Consider the following 19,953-nt stretch of genomic DNA (forward strand, 5'->3'; position numbering starts at 1 on the left):
CGTCTGCCTCCAAATGGCTCAGCTTATCAGTAGATCTCGTTTACCGTTATTGTAGGGAAAAATCAGGCGGTAAATTGGGTGTCAAAAACCTTCCTCCAGTTGGCACTGACGCCTACAGGGGGCTGAGAACATTGACCTGACTGTGTGCTGCACCTGACACATGTGCGGCCGACCTCACCGTGACCAGGAGACCCGCGCTGTGCTGCCGTTCTTACCTGCCTGCCCCTGGCTGGCTTCGGAATCACAAGTTCTTACACCGAGTTCTCACACTCCTTATAACACTATTTGCCATGGATTTTGTCTTCCCAAAGCCTATTAAAATGATTTTAAAGAAACCACACATTTTCCATTTTCCCCTTAATCCACTCCAGTATGGCCACTCAGTAATATGCCCCCAGGGACCGTTGGAACCGAAAGCAAGTGGATACTGAGGAAGGAGGAAGCAGCTCAGTAGGAGAAATCCATGAACCTTATGGCAGGAAAAGAAGAGAAATTCATTTCCCAGGGAAATCCTCTACTACTCTCTGCCTGGGAAGTACGGCATACATGTCATGTACCAATACCCAAGTTTTTATGAAATCAGAAGGAAAGAAGGAAAGGGTGAGTTCTGACAGTTTGGTGGTAGAATGTCCTGAGAAGGTCAGTTCAACAGAAAATCAAATAATTTAAGTTATATCTCAAGGAAATGTTGTTATTTTTTAATAGACAACGTGTATCAATAATGTGGACTAGTAGAAAAAGAAGTATATTGTCATTCTCCTATATCTGTCCTTTCCTTATTTAAAAAAAAGACCTTTTAATATAGATGGGTAGATTAACACAAATCTTATCATATACTAGCGAAATATTTAAGACTCTTATTTTAACTATTCAGTGTTCCTGATAACACTTCTCATAGCTTCCTACACTATGGGAGAAAATCTATCACTTTCAATCACTGAAACAATCATCAGCATCTATGATATCATTCACAATGGATTTAAAAAACGGTGAAATCACATGGAAATCAATGTGAAGGAGGACACGTGACCGCCAGGGTCCCATCCGCCCCGTACGTAAGAGGTTAGATAGCGCTCTACAGAACGTGCCTACTTGTTTGCTCAACACAGCAACTGCCAAACCACTGGTTTTACAGAGAGAAGACATCAATGGGGCACAATCTAATGTTGAAACTATAAATAACTCCCTTACGCTGAGAGCTAGAGTGGTGCCCACGCGATGCTGAGAACTGCGGGGTCCCGGGGAATGCCGCAGCACCCTAGCACCTTGGCAGAGAGTTTGGGTAATACCACCCAAAGATTTACTGTGGAACTTCAGTCCATGAAAGAAAAGAGGAAGGAGCAGGTAAGAAAATTATAGAAACCAGAGTTGAAAATGTCCCCACTTTAACGAAAGCTTATAATAAGCCTTGAGTGATTGAGTCAGCTTCATATCCTGGGTCCAAACCACCACATTCAGCTCCCCGTGCTGATGACCATGAGTCACTACTCAGAAAGACAGCCTTCATCTGCTTGGTCCATTCTTCTTCCTACTGTTTTTGGTCTCACCTGCAGGGAGAGAAGGGCCAGCTACCTGGGAGGAAGGGCCAGCCGGCCAGAGTAAAGGTCAGCGGGAAAGCAGCACAGAACAAGCCAGCTGTTTCGAAGAAGGTGTAGAGGAGCATCCCCACGGGTCCAGGACAGCCTGGCCGAGACCACTGGGCAGCAGGTCAGGGTGGAGGAGGGGGCCTGCCCAAAGTATGCTGCCTGCAGTGGCCCCCTCTCCAGCTTCCCTCTGCTCTTCCACAGACCCCGAAGGGCCAGCAGGCCACACTTCACAGCAGCGTCCCTGGAGGCATGCACAGGACAGACCGGAAGTGAGGAAACTTCCTCACCTCCTGAGTTATAACAGGTGTTAAGTTTAGTTCTCACATTTGAAACTGAAATGAAAGACTTATTTAGAGTTTATTAAAACTTCTCACTGCAGGATTTAATTTTAGGTCATTTACATCTTTCAGCAGAAAAGTATCCTGAAGTGATAAGAATGGGAAACATTCATGAAGCCTCCAGTAATAATTTACTCCACTCTGAACTTCCAAAATGGTGATAGCCACATGACCATTCCCACAAAGCTAATCCCCTAGTGCATTCAGTCATGGGACAGCGAACTACATCAACACAAAATACTGCAAATGACTGACACTTGATCAGCAAGAGCCTAAAGGATTTGCTATTGTACCGCAGTCACTTAACAATTATTTACTAAGTGATTCCTTTATGCCAGGTCCTAGGGACACAAGAGTCTTTATGGGTTTATATTATCCTGAGGAGAAGCCAATGAAAATGTGAACAAAAAAGGTAGAATTCAGTATGATAAATGCTACGAAGGGACCCCAGCTTTGGGACTGGGGGACAATGACTCTCAAGAAGGTGCTCAGGAAGGCTTCCTAGGCATGGACCTGTGTCTGCCTACCATGTGAGGCCTGGACAAAGCATCCCGAGGTGGGGTCAGTGGGGGCAGTGAATGCAAAAGGCCTGGGAAGGAAATAAGCTTGGCCAGCTGGTCAGAGAGTTAGGAGGCCAGCCAGACCACAGTGCAGAAAACCACAATGTCCGAAAGGGCAAGGAGATCACTAGGTTATGAGTGTGTCCCCGAGCACAGCAGGAAGTTTGGACGTTCTCCTAGAGGCAAAGGGAGCCACCCAAAAAACTGAAGCAGGGAGAAGACAAAATCTACTTTAACAGGGTATTAAAGACTGCAGATGAAAAGTGGAAGAGCACTGTGGCTAGACTGAGGTGGGGAGGAAGAGGTGATTGATGAAAACCAGACTTCAGGTTTATTTTAAAGGTAATATTAAAATGGCGTACTGAGGGATTGGATACAGCAAAGGCCTACTAAGACTGTGTACTGGAGACAATTCTCACAGGTCTCAGGACCTCAAAGCCCTGTGCTTCGAGGAGTATGTTTGTCTTCTGTTTTATTACTCTTTTAGACCCTGAAACAGTGTGATTCTATGACAACGTCTTCCTAAGCTCTGGCTACAAGGAAGTTCAAAGCAAAATTTGAAGACCATCTCTGTGACTGTACTCCTGTGTGCTAACCTAACTCTTGGGGTTTGGTAACCTTCTGTCCTAATTCCCACAACCATTTATTTTTTATTCTGTGAGATGCGCATACTAGTCTGGCAAGTTACTATATGTGATTTAATGAGAAAGTAGTAAAAAACATAAAAGTATTTCCACCATAGATTGTATTAAAGGTGCCATCATGGGCTGCAATAAAAGTGCAGTGAAAGGGACAGAACCAAAGCTCTATGGAGGAAACGCAGCAGCACGATGGATGGAGAGAAGCCCAGCTCTAGTTGAAATGCAAGGGAGGACCCAAGAGAGGAGAAAGGCATAGACGGTGGAACCAGGGTCTATAAATCTTGGGCGCGTCATCACCTCCCTCCCTTGAGAAATGGTGAGTGAACACACCAGTGGCCCTCACAGGGCTGTTATGAGGCGTAACCTAGTTAATATCTGTAAATGCTTAGAAAAGTTCTCAGTCAGTAGTAGATGAAGTAGAGGTGTTAAAGTAAGCTTTGGTGTGAGACACAGAGAACAGCAGGAGGTAAAGAGGTAGGGGCTGGGAAGGACGCAGAACTGCGGGCAGAGGGACCATGTCCACGGACGTGTGGGAAGGACGGGAGCCCCCGCGCCATGAAATAAACAGTTTCCAGCGGGGGGTGGAACACAGGAGATATGGCAAAGTAATCAGTAAAGACTAAACGGAGTGAGGCCTTAAGAAAGAATACAGGACGGCTCTGGGTACCTCTTCGAGGAAGAGAAAGGAGTATTTGAAAGGTCTGGTGCCGCGGAAGCCCACGGTCAAACGGAGGACAGAAGGTAGGGGTGTGTGATGCGCTCTGCCCAGCGCCGACTGCGATCCAGCCACACCCGCCACAGGGACGGTACTCACTGAGGCTGTCGGTGGCAAGCCATGGACATGCGTCATCAAGAGGAATAATTTAATTTTTCATCTGGGTAGATGGAGGGGTTTCTGCAGATACTATACTCAAAACACCAAAACGTTTCTGCTTTCCTCATCTGTTTAAACTTAATTTAAAACCTGATAGTGAGGGATGCCTATGGCTCAGTTGGTGAAGCATCTGCCTCGGTTCGGGTCCTGGGATCGAGTCCTTTATCAGGCTCCCTGCTCGGAGGGGAGCCTGCTTCTCCCTCTGCCTGCCACTCCCCCTGCTTGTGCTCCCTCTTGTGCTCCCTCTCTCATTGTCTCTCTCTCTCTGACAACAAAATAAAAAAAAAAATCTTAAAAAACAAAACAAAACAAAACAAAAAATCTGACAGTGAAACGAGAACTTATCTTCAGTCAAAATGATAGATCTGGTTAAGGAACACAGCATCCCCTAAAAAGTGCCCTCAACAGTGACACTGAGTGAGCTCTCTTCACTCCGCCTCCGTCCGGGAGGGTCATTCTGTGAATGTTGCCTTCTTTAGAAAAAGGGTGTTTGCAGACGTGATTATCAGCTGAGCATCTTGGGAAGGGAGGAGTACTCTGAATCACGGGGCGGGGGGAGTGGGGGCTAAATGCTATCACATGGAAGAGGGAAGCAAACAAGAGATGCCAGACCGGACAGAAATCAACATGCAGAGACCAGAGTGATAAGGCCACAAGGGAAGGCAAGCTGGCAGGCACCCGGAACTGCCACCAGCAAGGAAAGGATTCCCTGCTAGAGGGGAACCACCACCTCCACCTTGACTGTGGTCTGCCCAACACTGATTTTGGACATCTAGTCCCCGGAACTGATAAACCTCTGTTGTTTAAAGCCACCAAATATGTGGTCATTCATCACAGCAGCCCCAGGAAACTAACGCAGTGAGTACAGTGGACCCCGGAACAACACGGATTTGAACTGCATGGGTCCGTCTGTGCACGGATCTTTTTACAATAAATACAGTACAGTAGTGTAAATGCATTTTCTCCTCATGAATTCCTTTTTAACACTTTCTTTTATCTAGCTTATCTCATCGCAATAATAAAGTATTTAACACATGCACAAAATGTGGTCATCGACTGTGTTATGGGTAAGGCTTCTAGTCAACAGTAGCTTATTAGTAGTAAGTTTTGGGGGAGTGAAAAGTTATACACAGATTTTTGACTATGCAAGAGGTCAGTACCACTATCCTCCCACAATGGTCAAGGGTCAACTGGAATTTCTTATGATTTAAAGTAAATTTAGGGGCACCTGGGTGGCTCAGTAATTAAGCTTCTGCCTTTGGCTCAGGTCATGATCCCAGGGTCCTGGGATCGAGCCCCACATCAGGATCCCTGCTCGGCAGGAAGCCTGCTTCCCCCTCTCCCACTCCCCCTGCTTGTGTTCCCTCTCTCCCTATGTCTCTCCCTGTCAAATAAATAAAGTAAATTTAATGGTAGAAGAAATAAAAATGAGAGAAATTTACCATTTACTGAACACCTACATAAATTATTTCATTAAACCATCAACAGCGATCCATTATTAGCCTTTTTTAATAGAATAAACGCACTTGGTTCCATGAGCAGATCTGTTTATTTTACATTGCAAGAACACCTGTTTGTAATTTGCTCTCTTTGACCATACACTGATCAACAACACTCAATAAGAAAACTGACTTTTGGGATGCCTGGGTGGCTCAGTTGGTTAAGCAGCTGCTTTCGGCTCAGATCATGATCCCAGCGTCCTGGGATCGGGTCCCATATCAGGCTCCTTGCTCAGCGGGAAGCCTGCTTCTCCCTCTGCCTCTGCCTGCCATTCTGTCTGCTGTGCTCGCTCTCTCTCCCTCTGACAAATAAATAAAATCTTAAAAAAAAAAAAAAAAAGGAAAAAAGAAAACTGACTTTTATTCTCCTAAATAAGTTGGAGATATAAAAGAATGCTATTTGAAATTATTTCATTCAAAATCGATCTGAAAAAATATATATGTAGTCACCAGTGAAAAATCTGCTACTTCTTTCTACTGAGTTCTTTTTGGATGCAAAGATTAAAAAATTAAAAATATTTTAAAATATATCTGAGATACATCTCAATATATTTAAACTGTCTTATGAATTCATTAAAACATTTTTTATTTTTCATTATGTTCAGCTAGCTAACATAAAGCACATCATAAGCTTTTGTTGTAGTGTTCAACGATTCATTAGTTGTGTATAACACCCAGTGCTCATCCCAACACATGCTTTCCTTAATACCCACCACCCAGTCACCCCACCTCTGCACGCCCCTCCCCTCCATAACCCTCACTTTGTTTCCTGGAGTCCAGTCTCTCTCACGGTTTGTCTTTCTCTCTGATTTCATTTTTCATATTAAAAGTAGTCATCAGTCCAAAGACAGAAAAAAAATTCTGTGTATCTGGACCAGCTGAGGAGTTTTCAGATACCACAGAGCATTCACAGTGAATAAAATGACAACAGGCTTCTGGATACTCACTTGGTGCCTGACATGGTGCTCAACACCAGAGATGTGGCAAAGAACTGGCCTAATCCTGTACTCAATGGGGAAGGCACATGCTTCCAAGACTTCAATTTGCGTATCAATATTACTATTTTAAAACAAGCCTCATTTTAAAAAAATTTAAAAATTAATATTAGGGGCACTGAGTGGCTCAGTAGTTAGCCATCTGCTTACGCAACGGGTAATGATCCCAGTGTCCTGGGATGGAGCCCCGCACTGGGCTCCCTGCTCAGCAGGAAGCCTGCTTCTTCCTCTCCCACTCCCCCTGCTTGTGTTCCCTCTCTCACTGTGTCTCTGTCAAATAAATAAATAAAATATTAAAAAAAAATTTATATTAGAGTGATAAATAAACTTGCCTATAGTCATCAGCCAGTAAGTGGTACAGGTTCTATTTAAACCCAGGAATATCTCACTCCAAGCAAAGTGAATCCCCTTAATTACAACATCATAATGTGTGAATATATTCTTGCAGGCTTTGTGAGGATATACTGATAGAGCTGTTTGACTATTAATAAAGGACACATTAAAATGGTTGCCATGGTACCCTATTCTAATGACAAAAAAAGTAAGTCAATTAATAACACCTACCTGGTTATTGCTGGGGTGGGTACACCTCTTGTACGCAAGGTGGGTTTCCCTCGAACAACTGGTACATCCGCATTTTCTGAACCACCGTTCAAATATGTTAATTCTTGGAGCTGGGCTTGCCTGATTTCATCATTATAGTCCTACACAGAAGACAGAGGACAACATAACTCAGCTCATGTGAAAAATACAAAAGTATTTAGGACAAGAATAAAACAATTTTTAATAGAAGAAAGGACAAGTAAATAGCTGAATTCATAAAATAAGATTTGAGACTGTTGAAATGAAAATGCATCAATAAATTGTTATAAAAAAGGGGGGGAGCGTATTTTTACCAAACTATAATTTTCTACAATCAGCCATTATTCCTTCTGCTGGGCCTACTTTCCAAGTAAGATACTTATAAGCAAGTTAAAATACCATATACAGACACATGGCACTGTTACTTACAACTCAGTTCAACTAGTAGTTACCGCGATCTGTGAAGGACCACTAAAAGAGCTAGAGGAGGAAGCCTGGCTCCCTACAGCCAAGGAGCTCACAATCTCACAAAGGAGGAGGACATACATACAACAGGAGAGCTTTACTGGAATTAAAAACCACGCGGACACGTTCTTCTTGTACATTTCCATTTGGATATTATACTAGAAAAACGCACCATTTTCAAAGCTGAATGTATCTTATTCTTGGAGACTTGCTCTTCTTTATCTTACGACTGTTTAAATACTCAACTGAAAAACCCAGGGAGCCATCCTTGAGTACTCCCTTCCCGATTATCTCCAACCCCACTCAAGAATCATCAAGAAGTGTGATCTGTTTTACAATAAAACGAAAGTTCAGGTCTAAACTGTCAAAAAGGAAAGTCTTGTAACTCAGCTGTAGGCAAGAAGAGCAGGTTCCCAAAAGAAGTATCATCTAAGGATGAGTGTGAACTAACTACCAGAAGAGGGGCAGTACAGTACTGTAGCTGGAGGTAAAAGCACATTTTAAGACCTAAAGAAATGGTGTCCAGGGAACATGAAGAAGTGCCATACGGCTGAATTACAAGATCAACTTGGGGTGTGTTTTTTGGGGGAGGGGGGTTGGGCTCAAAGTGGAAAGGAAAGCAGAAAGCAAATTAAACAAAGTCTTCAGTCATTTTAAATATAACTTTAAAGGTTTAAAATTAAGGGTACTAAAAGGCACTTTAGAGTTTTAAGGAAGAAAGTTGCATATCTAGGTTTGTGTTTTAGAAATATTATGAACAATTGGATGCTATCAAATTAGGTAACTAAGATGACAGAAAGACACGGATGAATTTCTATAAAGACACAAATTACCAAAACTGACTGAAGAAGAAATGGGAAATCTGATAGATAAGCCAAGAGACTAAATTAGTACTCATTAAGTGTTCTGCAAAGAGAAGCCTAGGCCCACAAAACTTTAATGATGAATTCTACAAATAATTAATAAAGAATTAATGCTAATCCTTCACAAACTTCGAGAAAAATGAAAGAAGAGGGAGTACTTCCTCACTGTTTCTATAAAGCCAGTACTGTCAGGGACCACAACAGACAAAGACATTGCAAGAAAAGAAACCTATAAATGAATATCCTTATGAACACAGAAACAAAGGCTCTCAAAAAAATTAGGAAGCCAAATCCAACAGCATGAACAAAATAAAAGGGGGAAATATACACAAGAATAAGTAAAACTTATTCCAGAATTGCTAGTTGCCTTAATATAAAAAAAAATCAATTAATATAACAGCATAAAAACAGAATAAGGAACAAAAAAACGATTATTTTAATACAAAGAAACCAAATCACTTGTGAGAAGAATCCAATACTTTAATGATACAAACACTCAACAACTAAGAAATCCCAGAGTTAACACCATATTTAATAGTAAAAATGTAGAAGAATCATCCTGAGATGAGGAACAAGATAAGGATGTCTACTCTCACCCCTTCTATCCAACATCACACTTGAGGTTCTAGTCGGGACAATAATGTAAGAAACAAATAAATAGCGTTCAGATCGAAGGGGAGAACTAAACAACCTTTATTCATAGATGGGATAACCCTGTATATAGAAATCAAAAGAATCCACAAAAACATTATTAAATAATCACATTACAAAAGGTTTCAGGATATAATGAGATCAATATACCAAAATCAATTTTATTTCTTTATGAACAAAACAAAAATAAAATTAAGACAATAATTCCACTTAAAGTATCATAAAGAACAGCATAGGAATAAATTAAAAAATAAGAGCAAGATTTGTATACTGTACAACAAAATACTATTGGAAGAAATTTTTTAAAATCTAAGTAAATGGAAACATACCCAATGTTCATGGATAGGAGGACCTAATATTGTTATGATGACAATATCTCTACCTTACTGTCCCACCTCCCAGACTGATCTACAGAGATGAGGAAATCCCTATCAAAATCCCAACTGGCTTCTTTGTTAAAATTTCTATGAAAATCCAAGGGACCTAGTATATCCAGCATATCCAGTATATCCAGCATAATTTTAAGAAAAAAGAACAAAATTGGAGGACTAATATAATCCCATTTCAAAACTTACCACAAAGCCATAGTAACAAAGACTGTGCAGTACTGGCTTAAAGGGTAGACATAAAGATCAGTGAAATAGAATTGGGAGCCCAGAAATAAGTTACTATAGATTGATGTTCAAACACTCTCTTTAACAAGTGGTACTATAGTAATAAGAACACTGAAGATAATGGAAGTCTTACACCTTGCTGGCGGCAATGAAAACTGGTCCAGCCACTTGGAAAAACCAGTTAGCACTACCTCAAAAATACTTTTTTTTTTTCCTTAAAGATTTTATTTATTTATTTGACAGAGAGAGAGAGAGAGAGAGAGAGAGATCACAAGTAGGCAGAGAGGCAGGCAGAGAGAAAGAGGGAAGCAGGATCCCCGCCGGACCATCCTGCTCCATCCCAGGACCCTGAGATCATGACCTGAGCTGAAGGCAGAGGCTTAACCCACTGAGTGACTCAGGCGCCCCTCAAAAATGTTTAACACAGAGCTACCATGAAACCTAATAATTCCACTTTTGGGTCAGACCCAAGAAAGTGAGAACATACATCCCTCCAAAAATCAGTACACAAATGTTCACAGCAGCATTCTTGATAATAGCCAGAAAGTACAAATAATCCCAACCGAAGTCCTTGACTAATAAAGAATGGACAAATAAAACATAGCATATCCATACAATGGAATATCACCCAGCAATGAAAAGCAGCTTCAATGCGCTGAATGAAAGAACGCAGGACAAAAGACTACACATACTGTTCCGTTTTACACAAAATGTCAAAAACAGGCAAGTCCACAGAGACAGATTATTGGTGGTATGAGACAGAGAGCTGAGGGACAGCAGGGGACTGGAATGGGCACTGCTTGCTCAAAGGTATGGGGTTGCTCTGAGGAATGATGAAAATCTAAAACAGATTGTAGTGATGGCTCCATAACTGTGAGCGCACAACAATCCAGTGAACTCTGTGCGTTTAATGGGTGAACTGTAGGGTATGTGAATTTTATCTCCATAAAGGCTGCGTAAAATGCAAAAAAGTGAGTGAGTGGTTGACTAGGGAGGAAGAAGAATGGGAAGTCACTGTTCATTACGAGGTTTACTTGGGGGTAATAAAAATGGTCTTGGGTTATGGTAACAGCCACAGAACTCTATGAATACACGAAAAGCCACTGAATTATATCCGTTATAGGAGTGAATTTTATGTGATGTGATTTAGATCTCCATAAAGATATTACATGGAAAAAAGCACACTAGAGGCAGAAATCCCAGATGGAAGCTGATAATTCCAGTATGTGGTAAGGACAACCTGGAGTACAGAAGTGGCAGGCAGGATGAAGAAAGGTAGTTTTGGTGTTATTTATAATGTTTAATTTTTCTTAGAAATGGTAATATCCTAGATGGCAGAGGTATATCAGCAAAGTCAAGAATGTCAGTGGACATCTGGAAAATAAGAGGGATAATATATCATGTTGTAATCAGTTTGGTACAGGTTGACTCCACACTGGCTTATGACACATTAATTCTGAGAGGTCCTGTAAAAATCAGATATAAAAACTAGAAATTTAGAAGTTAAAGATATGGATACAGAAGTGGACAAGGAAGGGTTGCTCAGGTGCTACACAGCACCGAGCAGGTGCGGTCGTCAAGGTGGGCCTGTGGCTGGCCCCCGGAAGACAACCTCGAAGCCCACAGAGGGGACCGCCTGCTAAGAGATTCTGTATGCGTGGGTTTGAGGCCAAGTGGTGCAGTGGGGCCAACCAAGTCTGCCCTAGTGATGGGATCAGTGGGGAACCTTTGTTTTGGCTCAGGAAGTGGCGTGGTGGTGCTGGACTGGGCGCAGCTGAGTTCAGACCAGGGGCGCCGTATGTGTACGTGATGGATCCCCAATAAAAACCGTGCAGCGGGGGACGCCTGGGTGGCTCAGTTGGTTAAGCAGCTGCCTTCGGCTCAGGTCATGATCCCAGCGTCCTGGGATCGAGTCCCACATCGGGCTCCTTGCTCCGCAGGGAGCCTGCTTCTCCCTCTGACTCTGCCTTCCACTCTGTCTGCCTATGCTTGCTCTCGCTCTCTCTCTGACAAATAAATAAAATCTTTAAAAAAAAAAAAAAAAAAAAAAAAAAAAAAAAAAACCGTGCAGCGGGGTGCCTGGGTGGCTCAATGGGTTAAGCCTCTGCCTTTGGCTCAGGTCATGATCTCAGAGTCCTGGGATATTGAGCCCCACACTGGGCTCTCTGCTTGGTGCGGAGCCTGCTTCCCCCTCTCTCTGCCTGCCTCTCAGCCTACTTGTGATCTCGGTCTCTGTCAAATAAATAAATAATATCTTTAAAAAAAATAAAATAAAAACCATGCACGCCATGGCGCAGGGGAGCCTCACTAGTTGTTGTGTGTGTTGTCGCGCATCACTGCTGGAAGAATCAAACATGTTCCTGCGGAATTCCCCGCAAAGGGACCCTTGGAAGCCCAGGCCAGACTTTTCCCTGTGCTCCTTTTCTGATTTTGATCTGTATCCTTTTGTGGAAATAATCCATAATCACAGTGTATAACCAATTGTCTGAGTCCTATGGGTCCTTCTAGAGAATTAATGAGCTTTTGCGGGGACCTCTAGCAAGAAATCATCTGTGTACAAATGTCAGCAATAAGCAGGATTGTTTGGGACATGTTACTGGAGCAGGAGAAGGGCTCTGGACAGCTATGCACGGTAACAGAAGAAAAGCCACCCAGGGGAGATGGATAAGGGGAGGCAAGCACCTGAGAGGGACACGGAGTTCAGCCTAGCATGAAAAACACAGGAAGTCAATGCTGCATCCCATGGGATCCCACAGGATCCAAGAGTAAAGCCAATACTGACTTCAGCAAGGGTAGTTTTGGGAAGGGCGGAGCTGGAATCCATCTCAGGGGAAGGGAGAGGGAGGGGGACAAAGTCACAGACACAGAGCAGGCAGGCAGGTTCTCCAGCTGTGTGGCTCCATGAAGAGGAAGAGGAGGGACTGCCCCTGGAGTGAGGAATGGAGGCTCTTACGATACAAGTGTGAATAAAAGATTCAGGGGCAACAGTTTCCTGAATTATTTAGAGTTTAAAATACGAAATAGACTTCATGCACTTATTAAAAAATAAAATATCTGCTATCTCTTCCTTACTTTTCCAAAAGCAGAGTATAAAAAATGACTTGAATTCTGTCGTGGAAGGCACTGTGGAATAGGAAAAGTAGTGTGAACATCAGTCGAAAAGAAAGTCCAGAGAAGGCTGAAACCATAAGAAGCAAACACTTGCAGAGGCAAATTCAACCTGCCATGATTAGTGGGACGGGCACACGACCAGGCGTCTAGGTTTTCTTGCAGACGGAGGTTCTTTCTCTAACTTATTTAGGGCACTATGATCTCAAAAGACTCATTTCAATCTATCATTATTTCACCCTCTCTAAAATAAGCCTTTTAATATGCTCCTTACCATTTTACTAAAAATGTGTGAAGATTCATAAATTATTTGTAAAGCACATGCTAAATAAAATGTGAAAATGTGCTACATAAATGCTAAATATTTGCCCTGTTGGAAAGTGCAAGGAGGTGTGACACAAAACTGTATGTGGTTCCAAAATAGGTTCATGGGAAAAGAACACAGCATCCAAAAATACCATTAAAAATTTTAAACGGAAAAAGAAACTGCTCTAAGTGATTACAATGGTGTCACAAAAATTAGAATGAAAGCCCATTTTAGACATCACCTTTGTAAAGATACATTCTCAAAAAGACAGACTGTGTAGTCAGAAACAAATTATGGAATTTGAGTCAACACATCTGGGTTAAGCCTGAATTTAATGAACTGGACTCATCACATTTGTGATGTAAGACAACTTTTTAAAATTTTAGGGAACTGTTTCTGTCAGATAGGACTATTGATAAAAATCATTGTAGTTATAGTTTTCTTGGTCTGTAATATGATGATTTGAAATCAAGCGAGAAACCAAGTGACATATATTAGCACACAGACTAAATGATAATTCTACATTTTAAACTAGTCATTAGTAAATTAACATTTTAACTTCCTATCAGAAAAGTGAAAATATTATCACACTAATTCAAACATGTCATCAATTGTGAAGAGTGGAAAAGTGATCAGAATTCTAATTACACAGGTACACGTGGGATTTTCCTGTCCAGTAAATTCAGAACATACTTAGATGTGTTAGCCTAGAGAATGGGAAAAAAACTTTTTAAATGAAATAATTAAAAATAATTCATTAAAATTTAGTGGATACTCAGCTATGAATGTTCTCTTCAGATATATCTGCCCAAATACACCAATGATTATGTCAAAACTAATCGTGGGATCAAAGTCTATATTATAATCTACAGAAATAACATAAATGCTCATTATTTGAAGACTGAATACATACTTCTAGAACATGTATATGATGAAATATACAGACATCAAAAAGAATGAAGGGAAATTTTATACATCCTCATATGGTCAGAGGTCCAAAATACTCTTTAAGATTTCAAAAAATAAATGTTATGAGAGAATATAGGACTTGTGATATAGCTAAACATGAAGCTTAGTAAAACCTTTCCATAAAAAGCAACAATAAAAGCTGACCACACAGTTAAAATCAACCATTTCAGGGGCACCTGGGTGGATCAGTTGTTAAGCATCTGCCTTCAGCTCAGGTCATGGTCCCAGGGTCCTGGGATCAAGCCCTGCATCAGGCTCCCTGCTCGATGGGAAGCCTGCTTCTCCCTCTCCTACTCCCCTGCTTATGTTCCCTCTCTTGCTGTCTCTCTCTCTCTCTCTCTCTCTCGCTGTCAAATAAATAAATAAATAAAATCTTTAAAAAACCAATTATATCTTAAAAAAAAAAAAAAAACCATTTCCGAACTCTGGGAACTGACTGAAGTTGCATAAAAAAGTGAAAACACAGTAACTTTATTAGTGTCAGGTACAAAACGTGGGAGTCTGGCATTTTTTCTGGGGAGGCTGCCATCCCTCTTCCCCACTCCAGATGACGTGTCAGTTCCACTGCTAGGGAAGGGCATGAAAACCAATAGTTTGCTGCAGGAGGAAGTTCACTTAATTTGGAACAAAGTGTGGGAAAAAAAAAAACAAAACAAAACATGCCCAACAGCACTGTCAATATCAGTAATAATTCTGGTAGCAAATACATAAAATTCCAGTGAATTAGCAAGCCTAATATTCAGGTTTGGGGTGGGGCAAGCAACAGACTGGAGGACTAGCCAGAAACTTAACAGTCATGGAGAGTCCTGATGTGTTCTCTGCACATCTCTGCTGAATATAAGGCCTGAAGAGAGTGTAAAGCTCCCCCCCACCCTCCCATCCCTTCCCAACAGTGACTCTAGGCATGTGTAAAGGACATACAGAGATCAAGACCTCAAGTCACAAGTCAAGACTAGGGCAGCTGGGACAACTGACCAGCCTATGGGCGCTCCCCCCAGTTCCATCAGCAGAGGCTGGAATCCTTATCAACACATGCGTGTTAGCACGGCCTTTGGTTAACCGCGAGTGATGCTGATGCCGAGGGCGCAGCCAGTGGCCCAGGTTAGAATACAAGTGAGGTGAAAAATGAACCAAGCCATAAACCATGAAGTAGACAGACTGCACATTTAGTCCAACTAAATCACTAGAAACGAAGGGAAAAAAACCCACAACAACAACCCTGGAGACTAAAATGAATCAGAATGCAAATGTGCTATAATATGTTATCTGAAGTGTGGAGTTCTTACGAAAAGAAAAGTTAAGAGACATGCAAAGAAACAAGAAAATGTGACCCATATACAGAGAAAGCAAGCAAGCAAGCAAGCAGGTGAGCAGTAGGAAGAAACTGTCTTGGAGAGGGTCCAAGATGTTGGGGAGAAAAAAAAGAGAGAGAGAGAGAAAGATTAAAAGAAAAAAAAAAAGAGAGAAAGTACAGCAACTACAATGAAATTTAACCAAAGGAGTTTAACAACAGATTTGAGATGGCAAAAGAATGAGTCTACAAACTTGATAAGCCAGTTAAAATTACCCAGTCAGGAACACAGAGAAGGAAGGATGAAGAGAAAGGAGCCTCAGAGATGTGTCAAACACCGTCAAGCACACCAGCACACGAGTCAGGGGACTCCAGGACTGATGGGAGCAGAGGAGAAAGAAAAAGGCAAAAAATCCTAAAGAAACAATGGCTGAAAACGTTCCACATTTCAAGAAAAATGTACACTTATGGATCCACAAAGCTTAATGAGTAAGAAGGATAAGCATACACAATTACAGTCCAATTAATGAAAATGAAAGACAAAATGTTGGCAGCAGCAAGAGAAAAGCAACAGATCATGTACCAAACAACAAAATCATTAAGGACTTTTTTCATCAAAAATAACGAAGTCCAAAAAGTGCAGACTGGTGGTCTCTACCACCTGAAAGAAAAAACTGTCAGCCAGGAATTATATAAACTATCGTTTAGAGGACAGGTGAAATAAAGACATTCTGAGGAAAAAAAAAAAAAAAACAATTTTGGGAGGTAGCAGATCAAGGTTACAAGAAAGACTAAAGGAAGTCCTTTGGGCTGAAAAGGGGTAGTACCATATGGCGACTCTATCCACAGGAAGTAACGAAGGGCACCAGAAATAGTAAATGTGTGGGTTAATACAAAGGTTATGGAAATATTGCTCTACTAGCCAATATCCCTCATGATTATAGATGTAAAGATCTTTAATAAACTACTAGCAAATCAATCCTAGCAACATGTAATATGACCAAGTGGGATTTCAGTTGGGAATGCAAGGTTGGCTTAACAACTGAAAACCAACTAATGCCATACACTATTATTAAAAAAAAAAAGAGGGGGGGGGGATAAATCACATGATCATTTCAACAGGCAGAAAAAACAACTCGCAAAATCCAGCACTCATCCACGATAATATTCTCAAGACCCAGGAACAGGAGAGAACTTCCTCCACAAGGTAAAGGGCAGCAAGGGAAAGCTTACAGCTGGCGTCATATTTAATGGTGACAGACTAAGAGCAACAAGCAAAGATGTTCCACCTTCACCATTCCTGCTCAACAACGCATCCAAAGTTCTAGTCAGTGTGATGGAGGAAGAATAAAATAAAAAACTAAAGGCATTAAGATTTCAACCGAAGAAATAAAACTTACTTTTTCCACAGATAACATGATTCTGTATGTAGAAAATCCTAATGATTCCATAAAAGCCAAAGCAACAGACCAATATAATCACAAGGCTTTTATACACTGATTATCAACTGCATTTTATACACTGATTATCAACTGCATTTCCATATCCTGGTAACCATCTGAAAATGAAATTTTTTTAAAGATTTATTTACTTATTTGAGAGAAAGGGTTAAAGGGAACACGTGCGGGAGGGGCAGAGGGAGAGGGAGAGACAATCTCCAGCAGACTCCCTCACAAGCCTGGAACCTGATGTGAGGCTTGATCCCAGGACCCTGATATCCTAACCTGAGCTGAAACCAAGAGTCAGATGCTCAAACAATGCACCACCCTGGTGCCCCTGAACATGACATTTTTTTTTTTTAAGATTTTGTTTGACCTAGAGAGAGAGATCATAAGTAGACAGAGAGGCAGGCAGAGAGAGAAGTGGGCTCCCTGCTGAGCAGAGAGCCTGACACAGAGCTTGATCCCAGGACCCTGAGATCATGACCTGAGCCGAAGGCAGAGACACAACCCACTGAGCCAAACAGGCGCCCCGAACATGAAATTTTGAAAGCCCCATTCACAACAGCATCGACAAGTATAGAATACTTAGAAATAAAGTTAATGAAAGAAGTCTAAGACTGGCACCTCGAAAACTATAAAACACTGTGGAAGGAAACAAAAAATATCTGTTAAATAGACACTTCACAGTCATGGTCGAGAAAACTAAGTATTAAGATGGAAATTATCCCCAAACTGAGCTACAGATTCAATCCTCTATCAAAACCTTTGGAGGTTTCTGTTTGTTTGTTTGTTTTGCAGAAATTGACAAGCCAATCCAAAATACATGTAGAAATGCATAGGAACTGGAATAGCCACAACAATTTTGAGATAAAACTTTTTCTTTAAAAAAGCATCAATAACCTGGATTTGAACCCAAATTGCTAGAAGGCTAAAGTAATTAAGAGCATGACACTGGCATAAGGACAGGCATATAAATCAATGGAACAAACTGAGAATGCGGAAACAAATCCAGAGATCTTTCAGTGGATTTTCAACAACGGGGTTGCAGTTCAACAGGAAAAGGACTGCCTTTTCAACATACGGTGCTGGGATAACCAGCCGGATATCAACACAGAAAAAGACAGACCCAGATCCTAACTTCATACCATACATAAAAATTAACCTGAAATTCATCATAGGCTTAAATGAAATAACTAATACTAAAAATATTAAGAAAACACAGCAGAAAATTTTTGTGACTCTGGGTTGAGCAGAGTTCTCCTGGTCAGCCCAGGTTCAAGGGGAGAGAAGTCAGATCCATGTCCTGGGGGAGAAGGCTAAAGGGGATGGTGTGGGACGTCCTGTGGCAGCCCCCATGGCTAGGTCAGCACTCCCTAGTCCACACTGAATGACCACTAAGACATTAAACTTCTTAGTCTTGTCAGAGTAGCTTATATGAACAGAGTAGTTTGTATGAACATCTGACTCTTACCTGTCCTCCCATTACATAGACTCTAAAGGGGCAGAAAAAAAGAATTCTTTTATTACTTCCCATGTATCTATCACATAGGAAGTACTAAAAACTTTGTTTCTACACTGAATGAACAGGGGAACCTGGTTGGCAGGGTTGGTTAAGCTTCTGACTCTTGACTTGGCGCAAGTCACGATCTCAGAGTTGTGAGACTAAGCCCTGTGAGACTGGAGCCTGCTTAAGATCCTCTCTCTCGAGGCATCTGGCCAGCTTAGTCAGTAGGTGGGTGTGAGCCTTCAGCTCAGGTCCTGACCCTGGGATCAGGATTGAGCCCCACGTCAGACTCCCTGCTCCATGGGGAGCCTGCTTCTCCCTCTCCCTCTCCCTCTGCCTAGTGTTCCCCCTCTCATTGTCTCTCTCTGTCAAATAAATAAATAAAATCTTTGAAAAAAATTCTCTCTCCCTCACCTTCTCTCTCCTTCCTCTCTAAAAAAATAAAACTAAATAAAAAAGTAAATGAATAAATGGATCTTCATATTGGCCTTAGGGAATTAAGGAAGTTGAACCATTTTCAGCTCCCAAGTAAAATAACTTATAGGATCCATGTCTCACCTTTTCCAAGGCAATCATGACTTAAAATATCCTTTCCCTATAAATTCAACAGTTTTCCTCACAGATAATATAGTCTTGATGCATGTGCTGTGTATGTACACACCTGTGTATATAAGCCAACCCACTAGACCAGCCTGGGATTGCTGAACTCAGTCCTACCTCAGGCAACTGTCTGGCAATAGGACAGCTTCTCTATATAAATTGTCTAAAGAACCAAAGTGTTCAATGTCTGTTTTTTTTTCTTTTGTTTTAAATCTAGTACATGTAAATTATATAAAAAACCTAAATTAACTTTCCTAATAGAGGTATGGGTACGTTCTCTTTAAGTTTTCACATTCTTAGCAATGCCAAAGTGTCTGGGAAGGGTTAAAACAGAAGAACAATTGTTATATTAACAAAGCATAAGGGGCACCCGGGTGGCTCAGTCAGTTAGGCCTCTGCCTTCAGCTCAGATCATGATCTCAAGGTCCTGGGACCGAGCCCTGCATCAGTTCTCTGCTCAACAGGGAGCCTACTTCTCTCTACCCCTCTGTGATCTCTCACTCTCTCAAATAAATAAAAGTCCTAAAAACAAAAACAAAAAATAAACAAGAAAACAAAGCATAAAACACTTGGCAGAAGCCAGCTAACTGTCAGCATGGTGCCTTTCTTCTCTGTGCTCCTTGAATGCGTACGTCTGTAGTTATGCTGACCATGCTATACTGAGACCACTGGCTTAGGCTTCTCTCTTCCCCTATACTGCATTGCCCTGGAGAGGATGCCTCGGTCTTTTATTTATGTCTGCTGGTGCAACACCACACACAGCGCTTGCTGCAAACTAGTATGTTAATTTTGGAGAACAATGGATTTGTAGGTGATTTTAGTGTCACAAAAAGGCTTAGGACGTGTGAGTTCTAAAACTTGAACTAGTGCTTACGCTCTTCAACTTTCTTGGCTGTGTAGCCTTACCAGTATTATCTAATCTCTTTAAAAATACCTTGCCTCATTTATAAAGAAAGAAAAACGCCAATTCCCAGGGACAATTTTAACAAATAAAATGCTGTGTAAATAATACTTACTGGTAAGCATTACCAAGGATTAAAATAAAGGAAGAGCTTTTAAAGTAT

General features: G+C 41.4%; 1 protein-coding gene across 4 annotated transcripts in view; it reads right to left on the reverse strand.

Annotated features, from left to right (window-relative positions):
* Positions 1-19,953, reverse strand: part of KHDRBS3 (KH RNA binding domain containing, signal transduction associated 3) — a 185,602-nt gene that overhangs the window by 75,826 nt on the left and 89,823 nt on the right. For all 4 annotated transcript variants that reach the window (XR_014309145.1, XM_082721608.1, XM_082721610.1 and 1 more), the window contains exon 5: positions 7,058-7,197. Coding sequence is in view for 3 of the 4 variants with exons in the window: in XM_082721608.1 (XP_082577734.1) it covers positions 7,058-7,197 (140 nt within the window). In the remaining variant the exon portion in view is untranslated. The remainder of the gene's footprint in view (positions 1-7,057; positions 7,198-19,953) is intronic.

This window comes from Mustela nivalis (assembly GCF_964662115.1).
Source record: "Mustela nivalis genome assembly, chromosome: 2".
Taxonomy (NCBI): domain Eukaryota; kingdom Metazoa; phylum Chordata; class Mammalia; order Carnivora; family Mustelidae; genus Mustela; species Mustela nivalis.